Source organism: Heliangelus exortis, chromosome 2 (genome assembly GCF_036169615.1).
Source record: "Heliangelus exortis chromosome 2, bHelExo1.hap1, whole genome shotgun sequence".
NCBI classification, from domain to species: domain Eukaryota; kingdom Metazoa; phylum Chordata; class Aves; order Apodiformes; family Trochilidae; genus Heliangelus; species Heliangelus exortis.
This window is the reverse complement of record NC_092423.1, coordinates 127004140-127027651: the sequence shown is the minus strand read 5'-3', so window position 1 is coordinate 127027651 and position 23512 is coordinate 127004140. Positions and strand designations below refer to the sequence as shown.

Genomic DNA, 23512 nt, shown 5'->3' with positions numbered 1-23512 from the left:
AGGCAGGCTTAGCTGTTTTGGAAATTTAAGATATATGACCTCTAGCTTTGTACCTGTTATTTAAATTATTCCCTTCTTCATCAAAGGAAATAGGTGCTGAAGGGGTTTGTGGTGGGGATCAAAGAGGGAATATAACTGCCTGGATTTAACTGAACCTCGAAGTGTTTGCTGCTGCCACTTCAGTTTCTGAGATGCAACAAATAATTGTTTCTTGTAATTGCTCTTGACTCAATGAACTTTTAACTGGTGAGGCAGTGAGTGTGTGCTTAGTTTCCATCTTGTGCAGTTGTGGTGGTGGTAGTAGTGTCCTCTGTAATTACAGCCACCTCTATGGTCTGAAGGTACAGTGTCTCTGGTTGCTCCTGTGGAAGCTGTGTCCATCCTTGGTGGAAGTGCATCTGGGAACCAGAGTCCTCTGGATTCCCTTTCTCTTCTCACCCTCTCTACCTCTGATTTCTACCATAGACACCCCCCCAAAAGAAAACAGAAAAAAAAAACCAAAATAAAACAAACAGATTCTCTTATTTTGAAGAATGTTATTCTGAAATACTGCATATGGTGTCGTTTATTGTGTAGTTTTGCCTAGAGCAGAGATTACTCTTTCCTCTGGGAAATGCTACATTTGAATTGTCTGGTAAAGCAGAATTGAACCACATGTATGCTTTATCCCTTCATGAACTTCCTTAAGGATATTTTCTTGACACACCACTGCCATCATATATTCATAAAAATGAAAAAAAAAAAAAAAAGTTCATCTTTGAACATTTGGAATTTGAAATTTGTTCAGAATAAGATCTGTCTTCATATTGAAATGAATGCATGCTTCACAGATGGTATAACTCTACTCAGCTCTGAAGTGAGTAGGGTATTTGGTTCTGAAGACAAATGACAAATCCGAATAACGAAATGTAAATGTAAGGTGCACAGGATCACAAAATTAGGAATATTGTTCTGCAAAATACCATATTGTTTTTATAAAAAGTGTAGCACCAAAATTGCTGAAGAGCTACCTTTTATATAGGTAATGTTTTTATAAGGGAGCTTTTGCCAAGTACGTTTTGATTCTTCCTACCAGAGAAGGTGTGACAAATTTTACTGGGAATGGAAGGAATCTTTGACATTTTTAATAGGCTCTACTTGCTTTAAAAAAAAAAATTGCATAAGAGTGAAGTCTTTTGAAAAAATCTTTTTCAGCTTTTGCAGTCCTTGAAATTTTCACTTTTTTTCCTGGCTGTCACGACTACATGTAATGATAAATAACTGAAGAGTTGAAAAGTTTAAAAGCATTTTATACGTAGCAAATGTACATAGACTTTTTGCTAAAGGAACCAATACAAATATAAAATAATCCCACCAAATTGAAGGTACCTAGGGGACATTTAGGTGCATAGCAAGAAAGCAACATTACAAGAGGCAGTTTGGATTCCTTACTATTGCATTTCTTCATTCACTGCAAAAGGGAGCAGAGGTGGCCTTTTGTATAACTCTGGTGTCTCGCTTACCTTCCTGAAATTGAGTGGAACTGATCTATTTTTCATAATATATTGCCTCAGGATTTTGAAACAGCCTGGAGGATATGCCGAGTGCTGAATGAACTACTACTAACTGTGTACTACTTTGTTACTTAAGTTTAGAGCTAATTTCATGGGTTTCATAGGTGCTGTGTAAATAACAAAGAACAGAGAAACTTCTTTCTTTAGAGTGCAAAGAGCTCTTACTGGAAGTAACAATGTGGTTTGTTCCTACTGCTTGCATGAACCTATGAAGTAGCCTGATACATGTCAGAATAAAAGTTGTAATTCCTAGGTGGTTTGTATCTTGGGATATGGTTGTGTGTTCCTTGTGCTTGTGTAGAAGGTTAAAATTATTCTGGCAATTTTTGTTTCATCTGGAGTCATGGGTCTTGGTTTTTTGGATTCATTCTCCCAAATATAACTGAATTTCAATCAAGCTCTGCCATTTTCAAGGTTAAATTAATTAATGAAAAACTAAAATGTTCCTCTTACTAAAAGCCTGTTTATGAATGGCTGGGCCTAAATCATGACAGAAATCCTCAGAGAAGGGTGAGCCAGTTTCTGCAAGAAGCATCACGGTCAGGTAGTTTTTCTTTTGACGTAATAGTCTCATCCTTTGAGAGTGACTTTCCAGAGGAATCATGAAGGCTACTGTAAGACTTATCATGAAGGAGGGCTTTTTTTTTTCTAATTTTTTTTTTCTTTTTTCTGTTTTCTTTCAAGTAAAATTTTTAAAATCCTAAGCTGAAGGATGGTTAAATTGTTCATCTGCATTATTCTTGCAATTCTGGCTGCAGGTTACTTCCATTGCATTTCTTCCACTGCTGTACAGACATATCTTAGTTACTGTGCTTCAGCAATACAACAAAAACCCAACTCACATGATCAATAGCAAGGATTTCCAGAATACCTACATGCAGATAGCCTCCCACTTAAATGCAGTGCTAGCAGTTCTTGGGAATAACTTGATGTTCACAGAGAATGTGATGTGCTCCTTGGATTTTACCTGAGGAGGCTAAAAGGCTATTTTTGCTCTCTTGTAACTTGTAAGGGTTTTAATATCCATTATTTATTAAACTGTGAGCTATGGCATTGACTGGTGAAAGACCTATTCTTTCATGGCCATCAGTAAGCTTTCAGTCATATTTTAAAATTATTCATATTATGAGTTCAAATTATCAACCACCATCTAAAAAAAGAGTTTTAAAGTCAGATATCGATTTGCAATTAAAGACTTCTGCAGTTATACAATGGGCATTCACCTGCATTTTCAGTTACAGATGAAGATTTGGCCCAGTATTTTTATGTTCTGTGGTTGTTCTTTTCAGAGACTTTCAAACTGTTCTTTTCAAACTTCAGAAATGAAGTTTGTCTTCATTTTCTCTCATCTAACAGGCTATATTTTGGCTGCAAACCGGTCACTTCATTGATAATTTCTTTAACATGCCTACTGTTAATATTTAGGCAGCTTATTGTTAAAAGGTAGTCAGACATGATATCGAATATCACCACTAAGAAAGTTTGTGTGTGTAGATCTTTGTGTGTTCACTGGGTCATGCTTTAAGCCTTACCGCTTTTATTCATCATTTGTATTGCACCATAAATGCACAAAGTTCAATTTTTTGTGCTGCATAGTCCCTGTGCTTTTTTTTTTTAAATTAGTATTTCTAAAGACATGCACAGTATATTTTTATTTCAATAAAGTAATTGCTTATTTTTGTTTGTTTGTTTGTTTATACGAGCAGTGTATGCATCTGTGATAGTGAGCTGGGATTTAAACACTCCTGTGGTCAGAATGGACATTCAGAACATATTTCTTAAAATGCTATTGAAAGTTGGAGGTGATAACAGGCAATTTGTTGCATTTACTATTATTAGTCACTGCTTGTGAATAAAATGGGAGGAAGAGGAAAAGAATGTTCTCTTCTGAGGGTGTAGGGCTTCACAGGTGACTTACTAGCAGGCAAGAGAAAGAGGGTAAAAAAACAGTGTAGGGGAACCACAAAACCAAAACTGTCTTTTGACCTTGTAACATCTCTGAAATAGCAACAAAAAATCACTGAAGTGGGCCTTCCTTTTCATAAAACCACCTTTAATAAAAGCTTAAAAACTGTGGAAGGCTTACATTGCCTTCAAATGATCTGAAATTACTCTTGAAGTATTTTTAGTAATATGTAAAAGGAGCAATGACAACCTCCTTTATATATACAATTTTTAAAGTGTTAATGTAGCCATTAACATTGCAGGGTCCTGAAGGCTGCTTGGGGTGGATGCAGAACAGTGCTCTGCCTGTCCCTTCAGTTTGGCAGAGAAATGTAGGGAAGACCAAATCCTCCAGACACTGCCACTGGAAGCAGTGGAGCAGCCAGGGGTAGCTGGGAAAGAAAGAGCAGATTTTGTTCAGTGAAATTAAGATGGTCAGCTTATAGGATATGATTTTAAATGGAGAAAGTGTGTTTTTCAAAACATTTTGTGGCTCATAAAGTATCCAAGCTTTTTCTTCATGGAAAGCTGATCAGAAAATTATGTCAGAAACCTACAGCAAGATTCATAAATAATAAATATTATCTCTTATTAATCCATATTTTAGTTTAACTCTGGCTCGTGGCAAGTTGCTTCCTCAGGGAATGCAGGATTCTTTACAAGAGAAGGTGATGAGCCACACTCCCTGAGGAATTAAATTGTGAAAACAATCTTGCTTTCCTACATGCTAATATAGATCTGTTATTCCCTTTCCACATCTATCACAACACATTTTAAATTGTGGCTGATCTTTTATGCAAATAGCTGTCTTATTAGACACCACGGCTGTATGTGCTAATGTCTCCATGGGTTTCCTAGGCATTTGCCATCTAACCATCAAAGCATTGGAAATGAATGATGATTACTGCATCCCTTTGAAGAACAAAGAGGAGTTGAGGTTCTAGATGCAGAAGTCAGTGACACTGAGCCACACGGGCAAATACAAGCATCTCTGTGGCTTATATTAAACTGGGAAATAATTTTTTCCTGCGTTTTCTCTTTGTGTTTTATTGGCACTGTTAAAACTGCTAACATCTTTCACAGCCGATGTTTTGTTACAAAACATTAGTAGGCTATTGAAATTGCAAAAGGAAAGTCAAAACAGTCTCTAACACTGGCATAAAAAAGCCAAGAACTAGTTTTACAACGTTATTTCCTTATATAGCTGAAAGTTTAAATGGTACTTTTATTTTACACTCTTCTTACAATGTAAACTTTATGTGAGAAATACAATTTAGCAGAATAGCTGGGAAGCTTAAAGAGGGAGGAGGGGGGGCAGGCTACCTGGGATGGCTCAGCCAAAGTTTGTCCTCAGCACTGTGCTCACCAAGGCGAGGTGAGAAAAAAACATTGGCTGTTTTGCATCATCTGTGCTTGCGTGGTAAATCTGGCACTTCTGAAAAATGTCAGTCCTCTTGTGAATGCAGAAGTTGCTACTGGGATGCTTGCATCATGGATGTGGTCGGCTGGTGGGGCTTTTCATCACTGAGTGGTGACTTAAGCCCAGCCAAAATGGTTGAAAACCAGTGTTGTGAGCAACAAGTATGACTATAAATGCCAGGTGTCTTTATGGCTATGGAGAAAGAAGTGAAATTAGGATGTATGCATGCTCTTACTGTATCTTTTGGGTGCCAGCCCTGCAAGGGGATGAATATGAAACCATAAGGTTTTGCATGTTAAATTGCTGTGTTGGGAGCAAAAATACTACTCATGTGATACTTTCTCAGTTACATGGATGGTGTGGAAGCACAGAAGTACCAAGAAGAGCATCTTAAATGAAAGATAGTGAAGTTCCTTATTCAGTCCTGGTGTCACATGCTTGTGCCATGCAATAACAGAAGCCCATTCAGGGTGCTTTCTAACTAAATGTATTTTTGGCTGGGAGGTGTAAAATGGGCACAGCCCCAGCTTTCGCCTTTATCCTCAGCTTTCTTTTCATTCACAGATCTCTAGACCCCATGGCAAGAAGATAGGAGAGTGTGGGGTTGCTGCATTTTAGATATCTTGTTCCTCCCTTTTGCTCAGGGTGGCTGGAGGGCTGAGTCTTCAGGTGTATTTTCTGAGTAATTACACCTGTGCGTGCACAGGTGCCTCATCTTGCCTCAGACCCCGGGCATAGTGGGAACGTGTTTGCCACCAATACAAGCAGCTCACAATACTACATTTGCTCCATAGTTTACTATAGAAAAAAATTATATAGTGATTAATTCACTGGTACCAAATGCTGAATTAGAGTGCAATCAGTTTTTACATTCCCTGTCCTCCCCTCCACACCTTTTTTTTTTTTCCCTTTTCTTAATTCAAACTAACAGGCATTCTGTAATGTTGTAATCCATGCAGTGGGGGGAAAGGTATGTTTAGAATTTGTCTCTTAGTCTCCAGAATAGTGAAGTCAGTATCTCATTGTACTCTGGGAAGTCTGTGCATAATCATGTAAATATTGCTTGATGTTTTAAGTCACTGATTTCCTCAGTAATGATTTAGGAGTAATCCATATTTTTTTTCTAATACTGACAGCAATTTTTGGATTGAAAACGATGGGTAGAAAAGATGCCTCTACAGCAAGGACTCCTGTTGACCAATACAGAAAGCAAATAGGTAAGAGATATGAAGAAAACTTTGTGTGCTTGAAAAAAAACCTATTTTTTTCAGCCAGACAAGTTTGTGTAACAGAATTTAACACTTTGTTTTGCTTACAAGTGGTAAAAAATAATGCATAACACAGGGGAACTTTTTTTATGTGTAGTTGACTGATTTATTCAGCAATACTTTTAATGAAGAGAGTGTTTTGAATAACTTGAAAAAGTCCCTGTTCTGGTTTTGGAAGTACTAGTGAAATACCGCAGTACGGTAGCTCCATGATGTTTCTGGGCTCCTGGAACTTCCCTGATTTTCCTGTTTGTCTCCATTTTAAAATACAGGCATTTCAGACAAAATGCTTCCTTACATCTTAACAGTTTTTGATACACCGAACTATAGAGACCTTAACATTGTGTAACTGCATTTATTCTCACTCTAATGGAATATTCTTAGCATGTTGTTTCTTTTCCTAGTTGGTTTTTTTTTTCTGTTCTTATTTATATGTGTAGGAAGCTTGAATACACATGAACGTATACAAATGGGCACGTGTGCACTCACACAGATACATACACAGCAGAATTGCTTAAATGCAAATGTAAGTGGCTTATTTTGGAATCCATATATGAGGATTCTGCTTCTCTAGATGTAAAATATAACGCAGACACAGTATTTAAAAAGTATGTATATAAATTGAAGTACCTTAATCTGTACTTAGTTATTTAAGTAAATGAGTTTGTTTCACGTTGCTTAGCACCCACATCTGTGTTTAAATATGCAAATAAATAGCAAGTGTCTGGGAAAAAAAGCTGTTTATAATGTACATTCTCATGGCAAAAGAGGGGTATATGAACTATCTTATTTTTATCGTATCTTATTTTTTTTAAGTGCTGCCTTATTACTTTCAATATGGCTTATATTATGTTTTTTTCTGAATTTAAAGTTGAAAGTAAGGGACTATTTTGTATTTTATTTGTTTTAGATAGCAGTGGAATGCTTTATATTTTCCTAATCTTGGTCATTTTGTGTGGCTAGCTTCATTGGTTCACTCTCTGATCGTTAAAAACACTGATGAAAACTTTTGAGTACCTTTACAGATGGGAAGCAGATATACTGGAAAAATGTTTAAATAGATGGGCTCTCCTCTTTTGTGCATTGTAGGTTTCTTATAGAAAACCTTTCAAGGAAACTATTACCTAACAAATCATAGCACAAATAATTCACCCAAATAGGTTTGGTGAGGAGTGGGAGCCCTGCAGCTCATCTTTGAGACAGCTTTTCCTGTGTAACTGTGTGGGGAGAGGATGATTGCATCAGCTTTCTGGAATTTTCTCTGCATATTTTTTTGTCGTGGTCACCTCTTTTTCAACCACCTTCTTTAGGGTTGTTTTTCTGCCTTTTGTGAACACCTTCAGGTGACCACTGGTTGAAGTAATTTTTGAAAGTCCTCTGTAGGACTTTATAGGACTGATGGTCTCCAGTGGGATCCCTGGAGAGCAGGCTGGGCTGCTGGAGGAGCAGCTGAGTGTTAAGCTGCCTCTAAATATGAGACTCACAAAATTATCTTTTGCTCTTCCACAGCTTGGGCTATTTCTTGCACATTACCACCACAGTTGTACTTCTCACACCTGTGAGATGCCCCAGGACTGATCAGCTGTATCTTGAGCAGGAAAAAGCACTGATGCTTCAGCAAGAGGGTGAAAGGATCTGTGTTTGGGCCCAGCACTCAGAGGGATCCTGTTACATAGCTGACTTTCCGGTTTTAGGTTAGCATGTTGGCTGAACAATTTGGCAGCTTCCCTGTTATATGATGCAGCACCTTGATCCACTGGGCAGTGCAAAATACAGTGTCTGAGGGGGCTCATAATAAACTCATTTTCCTTAGACATGACACAATACTTTTAACTTGGCAAAAGCAAGTGTTAAACATTACTGTGGGGAAGAACCTCATGCCAGCAGGCAAATCAAGTGTATAACCTAGGAGGTGTTTCTGTGATTGCAGTATTCCTTAGGGGACAGAGAGCAAGAACTAAAATAGACTATCCACTGCCTTGTGCTCTGATGACAATATTTTCAGCTCCCACTCTGGACATTGACTGATTGAGCCATAGTTTGCCAATGGAAATGAGTTCTCTGATCTAACCAGTGAAAACTTAATGAATGTGAGAGGGGGGAGTTGAACATTTGTGGATGTGTTTTAATACTTCAGTGTTGTGGGGGTGTTTTGAGTTCTATGTATAACCAGTTTGGTCGAGCTTTAGGCCTGGTGGCTGAACTTTTTTTACATCTTTTTTAATATCTCCAGGGAGGGAGACTACAACCTCTCTGGGCAAACTGCTCCTGTGTTTGACCACCTTCAAAGTAAAAAGTGGTTTTATATTTAAATGTCATTTCCTGTGTTTCAGTATGTGCCCATTGCTTCTGGTCCTGTATACTGGGCACCAGTGAGAAGAGCCTGGTCCCATCCTCTTTGCATTCTGCCTTCTGGTATTTATGTACATTGATTAGGCCTCCCCAAGCCTTCCGTGCTCGTGGTTAAATGGTCCCAGGTCTCCCAGACTTTTCTTATAGGAGACATGCTTCAGATCCTTCATCTTAGCTCCTCTTGATCTAAATCTTCATTATCTGATTTCGTTCAGGTACTTATTAAGAATTATATAGGAAGAATTTCAGTGTTGTCTTAAATTTATTCAAATAAACCCTGGATTTGGCAGCATAAGTACTTTTGCAGGAAGGCTTCAATGGGACACCATGCAGTAGAAGACCCCCTGGAATAAAAAATGCCATCATGCTCCAGGACTTCATAGTTTATGGGATTACATCTAGAAACAGTGAGCCAGGAGGGAGGCTGTGTGGCACCTATCCTTAAAAAATTTATTTTTCTAACCTGTTTAAAGTTTTAAATCCATGCTTGGAGTGATTCCTTTCCACCGAGTAGGTATCTACGGATTCTTGAAAATATGATGGGTGCTGGCTGAACAGGTATTGCTGTCTAGTGGTGGGGCATAATTTTTAGCTATATTTAATATTTTCTAGCCTTGATGGATAGAAGGGAAACAGATTGAAACATTTTTAATACCTGTTTTGTTTTGTTTTTTTTTTAATGAAAAATCACAGTCTTCAATGAACAACATGTCACAAAGTCATGTCAACTTCAACATAATTTTCACTTAGATGTTTCGTGGAGTAATTTGAAGTAAAAGCAGACTTTTAATTTAATTTCATTCCAAGCTTTCTGTTTTGTTCTGAGTTCCCATACGGCACGCCACATGTTTGCCCTGTGCCATGGTTCAAGTTCGTGTTGATTGCTTCAGTTCAGCCGTTTGCCTTTTTCTCTCCTCCATGAGGGAAGACTACTTGTGTCTTGTTTGCCACTATGCTGCTCGTGGTTGCTCTTTGCTTCAGTAGCATTTTCAGAGGATTTGGAGATCAACATCGCTCTTGTCTGTCAGCTGGCTTTTAGCCATCTCTCCTGCCACCAGCCAAAATTTTTCTGTAGTGTCTGTAGTTCAGCAAGTGCTCCTGTGTCTGACCACAGCACTGCCTTTTCTATGAGGAGCAGAGGAAGCCTTTTGGTTGCCAGACCAAACCAGCACTGACTTCGTGAAGAACATCCCCAACTGGGACAAGGAACAGTAGCAGCAACCTTTGTCAAATTGGCTTAGACTGTGCATGGAAAGGCAGGACAGCACCGAGGGAATCTCCCCATTCAATCCCCGTGCACAGTGGAGGCTCTGAGGGAGGAATGAGCAAAAGCAATTTAAACATTCATTTCTTCAGCTCTCTCTCACATACACAAACACATACCTGTAGCACAGCAGCAAACAAAGCAGCTCTTCTGCACAGCGTTTCCTTCTCACTGCTGCTGTTTGTGCTGCTGTGCCTAATTTGCTGAGATTGGAGGAAAGGTGTGAGGCAGTTTGCATCTTTCTGCATTTATGCAGCCTTGCTCCACAAATGCTGTGAAAATAGCAACAGGTTTTGCACCATATTTGCTTTGTTTACTGTTATGTGTGCTTTAAGTTCCCAGAACAATTCCACATGTATATTTTCCATCTTTCTTCATCTGGTGTGTTGCTTGCTCGGCATGGAAGCCACAGGATTTGTGGGTAGTGTTCATGACTCGTGTGATTGCGGGATCCTAAGCAGGCATACTGAGAGGATTATAGCATAACTAAAACCTGGTCTACAAATCAGGAATAGACATACTTTTGGCTCCCATACTATTGTGTTGCTGTAACATAATTTTTCACGAGGAGAGGTTGTTTGCCAATCATTCAACCTCCAATTTGTAGACTCAAAGGTCTGCTTATTGTCTGTTCTGTATCTTCCGACTTGCCAGCTTGATCCTTTAGAGGCTGAAGCTTATACAGGCATAACCCAGGGGATCTTTGGAGTAAACAAGGCTCCTTACATTCTCCAGGACGGAGTGAAAGTTATGAATGAAAATAAATTCTTTTTTTTTTTTTTTTTAAAGCACAAGGTAGTAGGCTGAGCATGATGGGGTGGTGGTGCTTTTTATTATAGCACATGCAGAGCGATGGGGTGGAATTCTTGAGACCCTGGCCTTAGCAACACAGGAAGTGAGAGAGATAACTGCCCACCTGAACTAACAGATAAAACTGTTGGTAAAGTCACCCCTTTTTTAAAACTCCTTGGTGTAGTGTAGGGACCTGGTGGCTATTATGGAAAAAAGACATCTCATCCTAGTGCCAAGGGTCCCAATGAGACAGAGATCTTGTCTGCCAGCATGAGTATGGTGAACAGAGTTGGACTCTCTTGCCTTCCAGATTCCTGTATGTATTAGCTCAGATGTCAGTGGGATGACTGCAAAGGAGAACAGTCCCAGTCTGCCAAACCAGGAGTCATTTGTTGTAATACAGTTGCATTGACAATATGAAAGAATAGATGTTGGTGAGATGGATGGATTAGGACAGCAAGAATGTCTCTGGGGTTCCCACCTCCAGCTACCCAGTCATTCATGAGTGTGACCCTGCTGCTTCTCTGACTTTAAAGGGAAACCCTTTTTGTGGCACATAGTCATCTCCACTTGCTCTACTGCTAAAAGAAGTGTCTTTACTCTCTAGCACCTCAACTTTTTGTTTCCTGTTGTTCATCTTCTCTATCTTTTTTACAGAGTTAATGTCCCTCTGCTTTCCTTATTCTGAGTAGTGCCATACTGAAATCAAACTGGCCACTAGCATTCTAGGAAAAAATTTACATTTTGATACTTTTTTCTGAAATAAATACTTTGAGGTGAAATGTGATTGTTTTGTTTTTGGTCAGGAAATGTTTGTCATCAGCATCAAAGTTTTAGATTTCATTTCTGAAACAACAGCAACAACAGCAAAAAAAGTTTCGACTGAACATATGCTGAAAATTTCAAATTCATCCTATTTGCCACAAAATGGGAATTCTTACATCTTTTGTCTGTTAAGAAAAGGCACAGGACCAGAAGGCAGCATTTGCATCATTGAGATTGCTCTCTGCTGTCACAAGCAAAGGTGTAGCAGGACTGATGTCAATGTAATGAAAATTCTCCAACCTTTTTTTTTAATTAGTGATCTTTTTTCCCCATGTTTGTTGTCAGTCACCTATTTACTGTCTTATGTTGAGACAAAAAGGAAGACATCTCTCCTACTATTTATTTAGAGTGAAGAAAACAACCCAAGAAGTAGGCAGTTCCATTACATACCATAGTTGTTGGGGATTTTTTTTTTCATATGGAACATTACATTTACTCTTTTTTTTTTTTTTTTTTTTCTAGTAAAATGTACTATTAAGCACATAATAAAGAGAAATAGGAAAAACCCCTCCTTTTGCTATTATGTGTGACTGTTGGCAAGTTTTAGAGTCTTTTCCTATGCTGAGTTTAATACTTCACAGTGATACAGCACAGGTACCATGTGTCATCCCTTTTCTTTTGTTTGGGAGGGGGTTTTATGAAGAATGAATTTCTTTGTCACAAAAGTTGAACTAGATCTTTTGGTCAGTGATTGCTGTTTGGATTTCAGTTTTGTGCCAGTAGCATCACTTCTTGGAAACTAAAGCAGAAGTGGCTGAGGAAAACACTGGTCTGAAGTAAAACCTTGTCTGGCTGTGCTAATTTAATCCAGATTTGGTGATGACTGGGATGGTTTTAAATATGTTCTGTGAAGCCTGATGATGGATTTTAAGCACATACAGTATGGTGATCACTTATTTTTTTAAAGTCCAAAGTAAAAGTATATTTTATTGCCTTGGGTCAGAGCATAAAAGATGATGGTTGATCTGTATATGTACTTGTGTTTTCACAGATATTATTTAGTTTTCATTTGCCAAGTAAATGAAGCCCCAGCCTGAGCAGGGACTGGAGAGGTGGATGCTGAGCCAGGGGACTGTGGGAGTGTGTTCAGAGGAAGATGGTATATCTAACCCCTGGCTCTTGACCCCACTCCACAGAAAAATCTAGACTTTCTTTGAACTTGTTTGATTATACCACTTTTTCTATACATTTATACCACACTTGCTTAGTACTTTTATACAGATGGAGGCTCATAACCTGCTCTTATTTTAATCTCATCAACAATATCACTATTTCACTCCCTGGAGTTGCTGTGAATTTTTTTCTAAATGTAAATGAGAGTGAAATTTGACATACTGTTTCCAGTTGCTGAACTGCATTTCAACATGGTGTTATTTCAAACACTTTCAATTCCTGTAAGGTATCTGCTGTCTACAGGGTTCTTGAAATGAGCCATATTTGTGCTTGTACTTATTCTCAGCTTCTGATCCACTCTACAATGGATTAATTTTTGAAGTCAAAAAAAGTCAACCTAAACCAGCATCTTTGCATCCTCTCCAAAATACATAAAAGTTTCACTATAGGGATAAAAACATGTCTATATTACATTTAGAGTCAGAGCAGTTTGATGTTTTTAGAAATTCTTTCACCAGGCTTTGAAAATCTTAGTTTGTATGTGTGAAGGGTGAACTTCAAAGTACTTGTATCTCAATGTGAATCTGTAAATCTAACTATAGACACCCATTTCTAAAATAATCTCAGACATAATTTTTCTGTGTATACAGTGTTCCTGTATGTGCATTCTCTGCGTATGGTGCACGTGCTTATATTTCTAAGTAATAGGTCAATATCAAGGCAAGGAGTGCTGGGCAGTGAACTACAAATCTGATTTCATATTACTTTATCATAAGGCAACAATGCAGAAGGCATAAGAATGAAATGCCCAGTGCACATGTCTCTGTCAGGATATGCTTGAGAGATGTTCGTCGTGGACATGGTGTGTAATTCTAAGTGCATTTCTCCAGTTCTAATGCTCTCAGGTGTTGTGCTGTTCTATTTGGTGCAGTGAGGTTTTTGCCTTTCCAGTCCAGCACTGTTAAAACTTCTGTTTCCCCTCCACTGCCTGGACTAACAGAAAGGAAAGCAGCAAGGAGTTTGGTGAGCATTGCTGAGAGCGGTGGTCTAAGAACAACATAAGAGTCTCCTTGGCTCAATTCAAGAGTTTGAACTGAAGGGATTTTTGTACTTCTTGCTTCAGGACTTGACCATGTGTGCAGCATGTAGTTCAGCAGGTATCACACCTATTTGTGGCCCTAAGAAAATGTGTTAGATGTCTGTGTTCAGGGTAAGCATGACCATCTGGCTTTTGTAAGGAATTTGTTTACATTGGTGATTGCTATCATGTGGTTCATTAATTGCACATTGTCAGGGATTTCTGTAACTGGTTTGTATTAATATTTTTTCAGTGGAAGCTTGTGCACATCTATTATGCCTTATTTTGGAAGAAAGTTAGGAACTGGTTACATTGCGGTTTTCAAGGTCTTGAACTATTTATGGGATTGTCTGCTAGGCCTTATGTATTACTTGCAGGCTTTAAGTGTTGGGTGGGAAATGAAGTAACAGGGCAGCAGGAGAATGATTATAATAAGCTCAGACTGCTAGAATAAAAATATGAAAAAGCAGTTGCTTTATTTGAATTACAGTTACATGAACTATAAATACTATGCAACTAGCTTTTGCATTTACTCAATGGTAAAGGCAGAATATAAGCACTATTGAAAATATTTACACATTCAAAGTTATTTTGAGATGTTTCGTTTGTGTAGAAGTTGGTTCAGTACAGCAAAGCACCATGAAGTGAACAGAGAGCTCTGCAATAAGAGGTGGAATGTGGCAAATCAAATACTCTGCCCTGATTTAGTCTCTGGTCGCAATTAATAAATTTACAAATAATACAAAGCATGTCACTAATTTGTTGTTTTATCTATGAAATACTTTACTTGAAATCTAGTCCTTGTCATCATCCCAGCTACATATATACTCCATTTACCAGGAGGCCAAGTCTGTCTATTGGCACTGTTCTAAAATAATTCACATGTTAAGTAATAATATTTTCAAGAGTTTTGACTGCCTGTTAAATAGAAAAGCTGGAAAAAGCCTGCCTTTTTCTTAGTTTATTTTTTGTGGCTATCATTATCACCATATCTGCATTGGTGCTGTAAGATTTGTAGCAATACCAACATCGTTGATTCTGATATTTGATTTTTAATTAACAAAATAATTGACTTTAGAATGCATTGGGTTTCTTTATTAGAATTAATTTTCCTATGGTATTTTACTAGAATACCTGTGGGCTTTCTTGTTTATAAGAATTTGATTCTGGATGATCTAGAGTGTGATAGGTAAGAGGATGCGACACAGCTCGTCACTAAATCACTTGCTCAGGTTCAGCCTAGGTGTTAGTTATGGGAAGATGGTAACTGCCTGGCAGATGTTGGGTGGCATTTATGATGCGATGTTTGTGCATTCAGTTCCTAGTGGAGAAGTGTTGAAAAACATCATTATTTGTTGGCAGTCAAAACAGAGAGGAGCTGGATAATGAACTAGCATATGGAGTGAAACAATGTCTCAGCATTAGAGTGGTCCCTTCAGCTCAAGGTTATGGCATACTGATGAGTGTTGCCCAGATTCATTGAAACTGTTGTGAATAAGTCTGAGCTCAGAAGGTGGATGTGTTAAAACTCTCAGCCTTGAATCTCTTGAGCACAGTGCTCATGTTGACCTGCCTCTTAGCATAATTAACTGGGCCATGATGCTGTGAAATATGGCAGTGCATCTCATGGTCTGATGTTGGCTTGCAGCTACCGAGTTCACATCACAGTCAGAATGAGAATCATAGAATTGGCTGCGTTGGAAGGGACCTCAGAGATCATCAAGTCCAACCCTTGATCCACTACCACTGCAGTTACCAGACCATGGCACTGAGTCTCTCATCCAGTCTCTTTTTAAATATCTCCAGGGACGGAGAATCCACTACTTCCCAGGGCAGCCCATTCCAATGCTTGATCACCCTCTCGGTAAATAAATTCTTTCTAATGTCCAAGCTAAACCTCCCCTGGCACAACTTGAGACCGTGCCCTCTTGTCTTGCTGAGAGTTGCCTGGGAAAAGAGACCAACCCCCCCCTGGCTACACCCTCCTTTCAGGGAGTTGTAGAGAGTGATGAGGTCTCCCCTGAGCCTCCTCTTCTCCAGGCTGAACAGCCCCAGCTCCCTCAGCCTCTCCTCATAGCATCTGTGCTCGAGTCCCTTCACCAGCCTGGTTGCCCTCCTTTGGACCTGCTCCAGGACCTCGATATCCTTCCTGAACTGAGGGGCCCAGAACTGGACACAGGACTCGAGGTGTGGCCTCACCAGTGCTGAGTACAGGGGCAGAGTGCACAACTATTTGTGTAGACCTGACCTGGGGGACCTTCAGTCACCGTCAATGAAGAGATGGAAGAAGTTTTTACCTGCTCCTGGGAGGTGTTAAAATATCTGCAGATACTGAGTGAGGATGTGTAAGATTCACCTCTGTAGGCTTCTCTTCTTATGCTTGAGAAGTCTGAGTCTGGGCTGGTGATTCTTGCCTGCACTTGCAAGGTAAACGAGCCTGATATTGCTCTCTGGAACAGAAACCAACTGGCACTGAATGACCCTGACCATACTGTTAAACTGTTTTATCCCTAAAACAGAGTGGCTGCTTGCAATGTGCTTATTGAGCATTGCTCCAGGCCCATGTTAACTCATGAGCCATGTGTAGGAATTGCATGGGAGGGCTACTCTGAGCACAAACTGAGCCAGGGACTGTTGTAACAATTGAAGTGTACAGAACTTTGTCTTCCAGTTCCTACTGACGTTGCATACTATATTACTACTACCAGTTAGAGGCTACAGTTTGACATTACAGTGACCTTTAGCAACAGCTACAACATTTAGTTGTTCCTGTCCCCATGTCACAACGTGTACTATACCATCCTGAATATAGTATGCCATGCTGAGTATAGAGTATACTAAGCACAGCTGTTTGTGAGCCATTTTGATCCAGCTTGAAGAAAAAACATGATGGGAAGTTTTTCAGTTGAATCAATTCCCTGATCTGCTTCATCATCTGACTGCATGCACAAATGGAGCTAATATGCATGGAAGAGCAGGATGGCACACTTCAGGGACAGAAGTGTGTGGCAAAACTCAGGCCAACAATTTCCACAAGCCAGTGTTGCCGTTGAACACACTGCAAAGCCAAGCCACACCTCAAGTAAGTCTAGAAATAGTATTTATTCCATATAATATACAGACTGTAGAGATGAGGAAGTGTAAGGAGTTGCTTCCTTCATAGGCTTTCCCTGATTTCTTAGAATCACTTTGATTTCAATTTAGTGGCTTCTGTCAGTCACATCAGTCCTACTGGCTGAATTACTTTAAAACTAAAAACTATGATAGTCCAAACCCATGTATTCTTAGACTTATTTTATACTGTCTGCAGTGAACAATGATTTCATCTTCCATACATATGGAAGCCACAACAAAACCTGAATACAGTCCTTTTTTTACTACCACCTTTTCCATAACACTCGGGTATATTACAGTGTATTTTACCCACTGAATACTAGAAAGAAATGGAATGAAGTGACTAGTGGAATTATCTCTGAAGAAATACTTTTCCAGAAATGAAAGATAGACTGCAGTCCCCTGTCTTTTCTGGAAGAAATGGGGACCGTGCAAACTAGAATGAAGTGCACAGGGAGAAACATTGAATAAATTGCAAATCAAATAGAACTGGAGGTACAATCCTTAACATACTTCATGGTGTGAAGAGTCTCAGAAAATCAACCTGTTAAGTACAATACCAGATGGAAGCGACTGGTAGAGTTACAAGAAAATCAGACTCATGTCTGCAGCACAGGAGGCTCCATGTATCTTGATAGGCAGCTTGGAAAACTGCAAATCCAATAGCATATATTCCGTGGAAGAGTTTCTGTCCAAATGGCTTAATGGAAAAAGCAAGTATGACCTGTTGAGTTTGTGTAGAGAAAACTATCAAATTCAAGTTAGTAATCATCACGAAAAGAACAAAGAGACAACTGCTTTCATGTACTCTTCAGAGGAGAAAGAAATATTTTGGCTGTGGCAAAAGCAGAAAAAATGTAGCCTACAGAGGACTGTCTTCCCCATGTTACTTCTGTCACCAATGCAAAGAGAGAAATTAAAAAGCACAGTACAGTGTTAACTTTCTTACTTTATCCAGCTACTTTTCAGGTAATTTTTAGTCGGAAGAGAAACACTTCCTACAGTCAAGAGGCTGTGAGTAGGAAGGGTAGATTTTATGGTGGTGGAGATTTGGGACAGGTATCACACCACTGAATTTAGCAAAGTTATTTCAGATGCTTATCCTTGTAACTGGAAGCAAAATCCAATCAGTAAGTGTGAAGGTAAAATTAATAACATCTAGATAATGGAAAGGCTTACAATGTTTCTTCACAATTTGCTTGTTGTCTGTTGTCAAAATCCTATCAAAGAACTGTGCTTGTTACTAACTTAGTAATAATTTTGGAGAAGTTCCATCACTAAAGAGGGCTAAACACCAGTACAGATTGCCCATAGAACTTGTCCCATTTCCATCTTTGGAAATTTTTTGGAACTTGAGTTGTATGAAGACCTGAGCTATGTGATATAACTTCAAAATTAGTTTGGCCTAGCTTCTAGTTAGAGAAGGTAACCTTCAGAGGTCACTTTCACCATGAATTATTCTGAAATTCTCTGCTGTTATTCTCACTTGTTTCTAAAATGCTGGGAATATTTGGTTATAGTGGTACTGACATAGAGTTCTACCACAGAAAAGGTTCCCAGAGTGCTCAGAATGCTCCTTGGCATGGGCAGATGTAGAACCAGAAAACTAATGCTATGATACTTCTGATACATTTCTGTGTGGGAATGTCAGGGTGGGTTGCATCATCATCTTAAAATATGGCTTATATCTTTACTTTGATGACCAGCTAGCTTGATACCAATGCTATCATTTCATCAGCTGGAAGTCATAGAGAAAAGGACCCCCTTGTTTCTCATGGTCAGCCAAAGTATATATTTTATCCTTGTATGTTTTTAAAGTAGACGTGAGAAATAGGAAAGTCATTATATAGGGCACTGGAGGCAGTTATTTTGAAACACTGAGTATTTTTTTGCTCATCTGTTCTTAAGAAAGATAAATCAAAAGTGAAGGAGGTGCTGAATGCACTGCTAGGACGACCAAAAAGAGTCTTGTCCAACCAGATGAACACAAACTAAGACTAATATGGTTCCTCTTAATGAATATTTTGGAACTAAACACTTGGGAAAGACAACAGTCCATATATATATATCCAGTCTTTATCTATGTAAATTGCCTGTAACAAAACATATCTGGAAATTAGAAGGTAGTTTCTCACCAGCAGGAGACTGAGCTTCTTGAGTAATGTCCTACTTCTAGTACTAAGGACAAAAAAAAGCCCCAAAACTCTAATTTCTTTTCATATCGATCGTTTTCTATGATCAGCTCTGAGAAGAAATGAATGGTGTTTTCACTCACAGACTACTGGATTTCAGTAGTTCACCAAGTCCTTCCTAGTCATATGTTCCATATGGACAAAGTTTCACTGTGAAATGGAGCAGCTTTCTGAGATATTTATAAGTTGAAAATGCATTTGGAAGGATTGCCATAACTTTCTGACTGTCTTTTTACTTGCGGAAAAATTAATGCTGAGTATTTTCACCAAAATCAAGATTTCAGGAGAACTGAAAACACGGTCTTGAATTTCACAGACTTTTTCCTTTTTTGTTGAAGAGAAAATGAAATTCATGTTGAAAGGTGAGAAACAAGGGAAAAGGGGCACACTTTGATCATAACTTGTTTTAGCAGTGTCTGCGCTCTCAAAATAATGTGGTGAAACTATCAAAACATTTCCACAGCATCATCTCTAACATTTGTTTTTGAGATGTTTTTTAATATACTGCTGGGGGAGTACATTTGGTGTTGATGCTCTTTTTCTTCTTTATATTGTACCAGTGCAGTACTTACGAGTCTGGTATTAAGTATAGCTTGCAGTTTCTCAGAGGATCCCTAATCATACATCTTTGGTAGGACTTTCCTGTGTCACCCCTGAGCCCCAGCTGTTGCAGCATGACCCCACTGATTGGAACAGGATATGACACAGACACTCATCAAAAAAATGTCAATGGGAAACTAAAAAAAAATCATTCATACCAAATACTTCTAGCAATTAGCTTATTTCCAGAGGAGAAAAAAAGAGAATGCATGGTATATTTTAGGTTGTCAAGCAACCTGGGAACAGTTTCATGTTGTAAGCAAATAAGAAGAGTTTGGAAAGGGTTAGCTGCAAGTGCCAAGGGATGTGGAGTAAGAGCTTTGTACTATGGGCCATCTCCACTGCGTGCATTGCTGACTGAAATGATGTCATTAGATGGAGTTTTCCTTCTCCACCGTATATGAAAAATCAGTAATTTCCCAATGTTTCTTTTAACCTAGATCAGTACATTTTGAAGGAAATTCATATGAGTGTGCAGCACTAAGCACTACTGATATCTTTGGCATGAAATAAATCAGGTCTTGGAAGTGGATGCTGCCTGTATTGAGGACATGGGAAGTACCCAGTAAATCTTGCTATAGGTTGATACACTGGCTAGAGTGGGTTATAGTTGGGTAAACACCTGAAATATAAAGTGATTAAGCTGTATGTATCTATGTGGATTATTGGTCACTAAGGTATCACAAGGTCTTCTCAGCTAAAGCTGTGGTTTAATTGTTATGTGGGATGCTGGCCTCAGAGAAGAATGGGGTAAGACTATTGCCATGGAAGAACGAAGACTTATTATCTGGAACTGCCTGCGTGCTTGATAAAACAAAACACGAAAGGCTTTTCCAAGATCATACCCAAAACATATAGTCGAGAAAGGAAAAAATATTCTTGTCCTTTTCTATTAGTCTAACCATAAATGCATGTCATCTACCATTGCTCCTTTACCTCATTTACATTTCATGCAACTTGATCAATGCACCTTCTCCATATTTATTTAGCTACTGAAAAAGGAGGGGGCTTCTGAGCAGCATACATTGTCATAAAAGGATGAAAATTCATAAAATTCTGTAATAGTGTATATGTGTTAGAAGCAGACATTAATTCACTTTTCAGTACTTGTCTTTGAACTTGCTAGTATCCATATCTGTATTAAAAATACAGGTGGGTGCCTAAAGAGTTTTCCTATGGTATTTTGGTGGAGAAAACCAATTAAAACAAAAACACTAGTCCACCAGAAGTAAACTGTCAGGGAATTCTTTTGCCTTGCTATTTAGCCCTTTTATTGTAAGCAAAAAGAAATTGCGGAATAGAACACTGACATTAAATTAGCATTGCATTTCTGCAATGGATTTTGCAGCAAAATAACTAAGAAGTAACTGGATGTATATCTTAAATTCATGCACATTTCACTGAAATGTTAGTTGCAGTAATTTTTTTTTTAATAATTTAGTGTCCTGTATTCTGCATATGCAAAATCCATTTGCTAAATTCTTATAACTTGGCATAGTGAGATTCACTGGCCTTTTCTTGGATCTAGAAAAAATATGTCTGTCATAAGAACCATGGTGTTACTGCAAGTGAAGTTGTGTCTCCTCTCTTGAAGAAATGAACTGTTAAAAAACAGACTGTAGAGAGGGTGTGTGGCTTTGCTTTGTTCTGTGTTTCTGTATCTATTTATGAAGTGAGGCGTACAGAAAAACAGTACACTCCAAACTTGAGACAAACCTCTAGGTTGTGAGGAACTGAAAAATTACTCTGAAATGGAAAGGCATTGACCTTTTCACTCTGAATGGTAGGTATAATAAATGTGTCCTTTCTAGTATGATTAAGGAACAGAATTAATCTGAGCAAGAAATGTTAACAGAACTGTTCAGGAGGTTCACAAAAAAATCTCTTGTCAGTTCTGACCAAAGCCTGTCCTGCCTGTTGGAAGCCACCACAGGAGGTGAGGGCTTTTCTCTGCTGTTACTGCACATGAGGACTTCCCTGCAGGAGATGCACTTGGACCAAGTCACTGGTCATCTGTGGTGTGTGCCTGAAGTTTTGTGTCCTGTGTCATGTGCTTCAACAAAGGAAGAGGAAGGAGGAGCATGAGGTTATGTAGCACCTTTATGGTCACAAGAGTACCCATATAATCAATCTGTGAGGACACAGGCGTAGCTGAAAGTTACTTTTCTTTTTAAATCTGTTTAATTCTGTGTGCTTTCAATTTCAGAAACTGAAATTGCTTTGTTTGTGGATTTATAAATATTTAACATGCATTTTTAATGAATAAGAAATTGCCTTTAAGGGTCAGTAGCAGCTTCAGTTACTTATTTAAATTGTTTCTTATATTTGTAAATGTGATTTTAAAATCTTGAAAAAGAAATTCTTCTAGACTATCAGATAATAATCTCTAATAGATGATACTCTTGAGTGTTTTTTATGGCTATTACACCATTAGACCAGGATCTCAGAATTTTTTGATGACTACCAAGGTTTTGGAAGGAAAAGAGATTTCCCAAGGTCATACAGTAATTTTATAGAATATTCAGGAATAGAAAACTGGTCCCTACTATATCTGCTCTGTTAATAGTTTTCCATCTGGAAAACTGTTTTCCTCAGCAGTCTCTTCAGGTTTTGTGTGTTTCCTCCAAGAGGTAGTTACTTAAAAGATGGTGCTGTGGAATCAAGCTTTGGAAAAACTTTTTCAGGGAGCAGTTGTTGTTTCTTTGAATAAATTGCCCTAATACATGTCTTTCACTATTTAAATTGTTTGTAATATAGTAATGATCACAGTAAGAATACTACTTAAACCAACTGACTTTATTCAAAACATCAGCAAGTTACCATCACTCTGATGGCAAAGTGGTTGGAGAAAACCCCTGTCTTTTAAGTTCCTTGACAAATCTATATGCCTAAAGAGATGTGAAGCTTAATTTAGCTATTCTTGATCCTATATTGAAGATTGCAGTGTTTGTTCATGATACCAGACATTCCCTTGCAAGGCAGCAAGTCCACTCCTGAAGTCAGGAGTAATCTGCCATTATTTTGCATATTTTAATACACTACATGCATACACACGTCGTTCTCTTTCTGTGAGTCTTCAGAAAGGAAAAAGAAAAGGATGGAGCAGTATGTCTGGAAAAATGAAAGTAAATTTTAAATTTAGGCAAATTCCTGTATCCTATTATGGTAACACTAACATGGATCTTATCGTTGGCTGTAGCCTAGTTTGGTTTTTGAAGGTAAAATTGTGTCTTCTAATATGCCTTCAAGATATTATGACACCTTTAGTTCTGAGGTCCATAAACTATTACTCTTGGTACTCATAAATATGCATTTCCTTTACACTTTTAAGTAAGCTGCTGCTGCTGTCATTCACTTTTAGTTAAGACCTGTCAGGTGGTGTTTCTGTTGAAGGAAATAAGTTGAAATTATGGGTGAACTGAAGATATGTAGTTCTTAGGAGTGCTAAAATTATGAGTGAGTTGGAGAGATTATTCCTTACAAGTAATTTTAGGATCCCAAGGGATAATGGTGATGTGTACAAGAGATGTTCCCTTCCCCACTAATTCCATGAAAAGCCTCTGATTTCTGCATTGCTGGAGTGAGACTCCAAAAACCTGACTTTCCATCTTACATAATCACTTTCACAGTATCCTGTAACATCCACCTCTGCTAAGACTGTCAGCACATTGACTTCTGGAGTGACAGTGATATATAGGTCTGACAAAGCATCCTTTGCAATATGCTTCATTGAAGTGAGAATTGCAAATGCTGACAGTATTACTGGAAACCTTTTACTTAAGCAGAATTAATAAATTACAACTTGTATTTTGGGATGGTCGTGTAAAATACAGCTGGTCCAGAATGATAGGACTTACTAGAAGGAATTACTGCATCTTGGCAGACAGCATCCAATTTATTTTCAATCCTGAGAAGAGCATTATCCACTGGATGAGACCCTGGATCAGAAGTTAAGGCATTCAGGATCATGGCTGTGCCATTCTTCTGGTGTCTAACC

General features: G+C 38.5%; 1 protein-coding gene across 8 annotated transcripts in view; it reads left to right on the top strand.

The window, feature by feature from the left end:
- TRIQK (triple QxxK/R motif containing) overlaps positions 1-23512 on the top strand; it is a 116007-nt gene that overhangs the window by 11826 nt on the left and 80669 nt on the right. For 5 of the 8 annotated variants that reach the window (XM_071737937.1, XM_071737932.1, XM_071737934.1 and 2 more), the window contains one exon: positions 6054-6134. In XM_071737937.1, coding sequence (XP_071594038.1) covers positions 6074-6134 — 61 coding nt within the window. In that variant the 5' untranslated portion in view covers positions 6054-6073. Of the gene's footprint in view, positions 1-1194; positions 1304-6053; positions 6135-16494; positions 16692-23512 lie in introns of those variants that run through there. The other 3 variants (XM_071737931.1, XM_071737930.1, XM_071737935.1) reach the window with 2 other exon arrangements.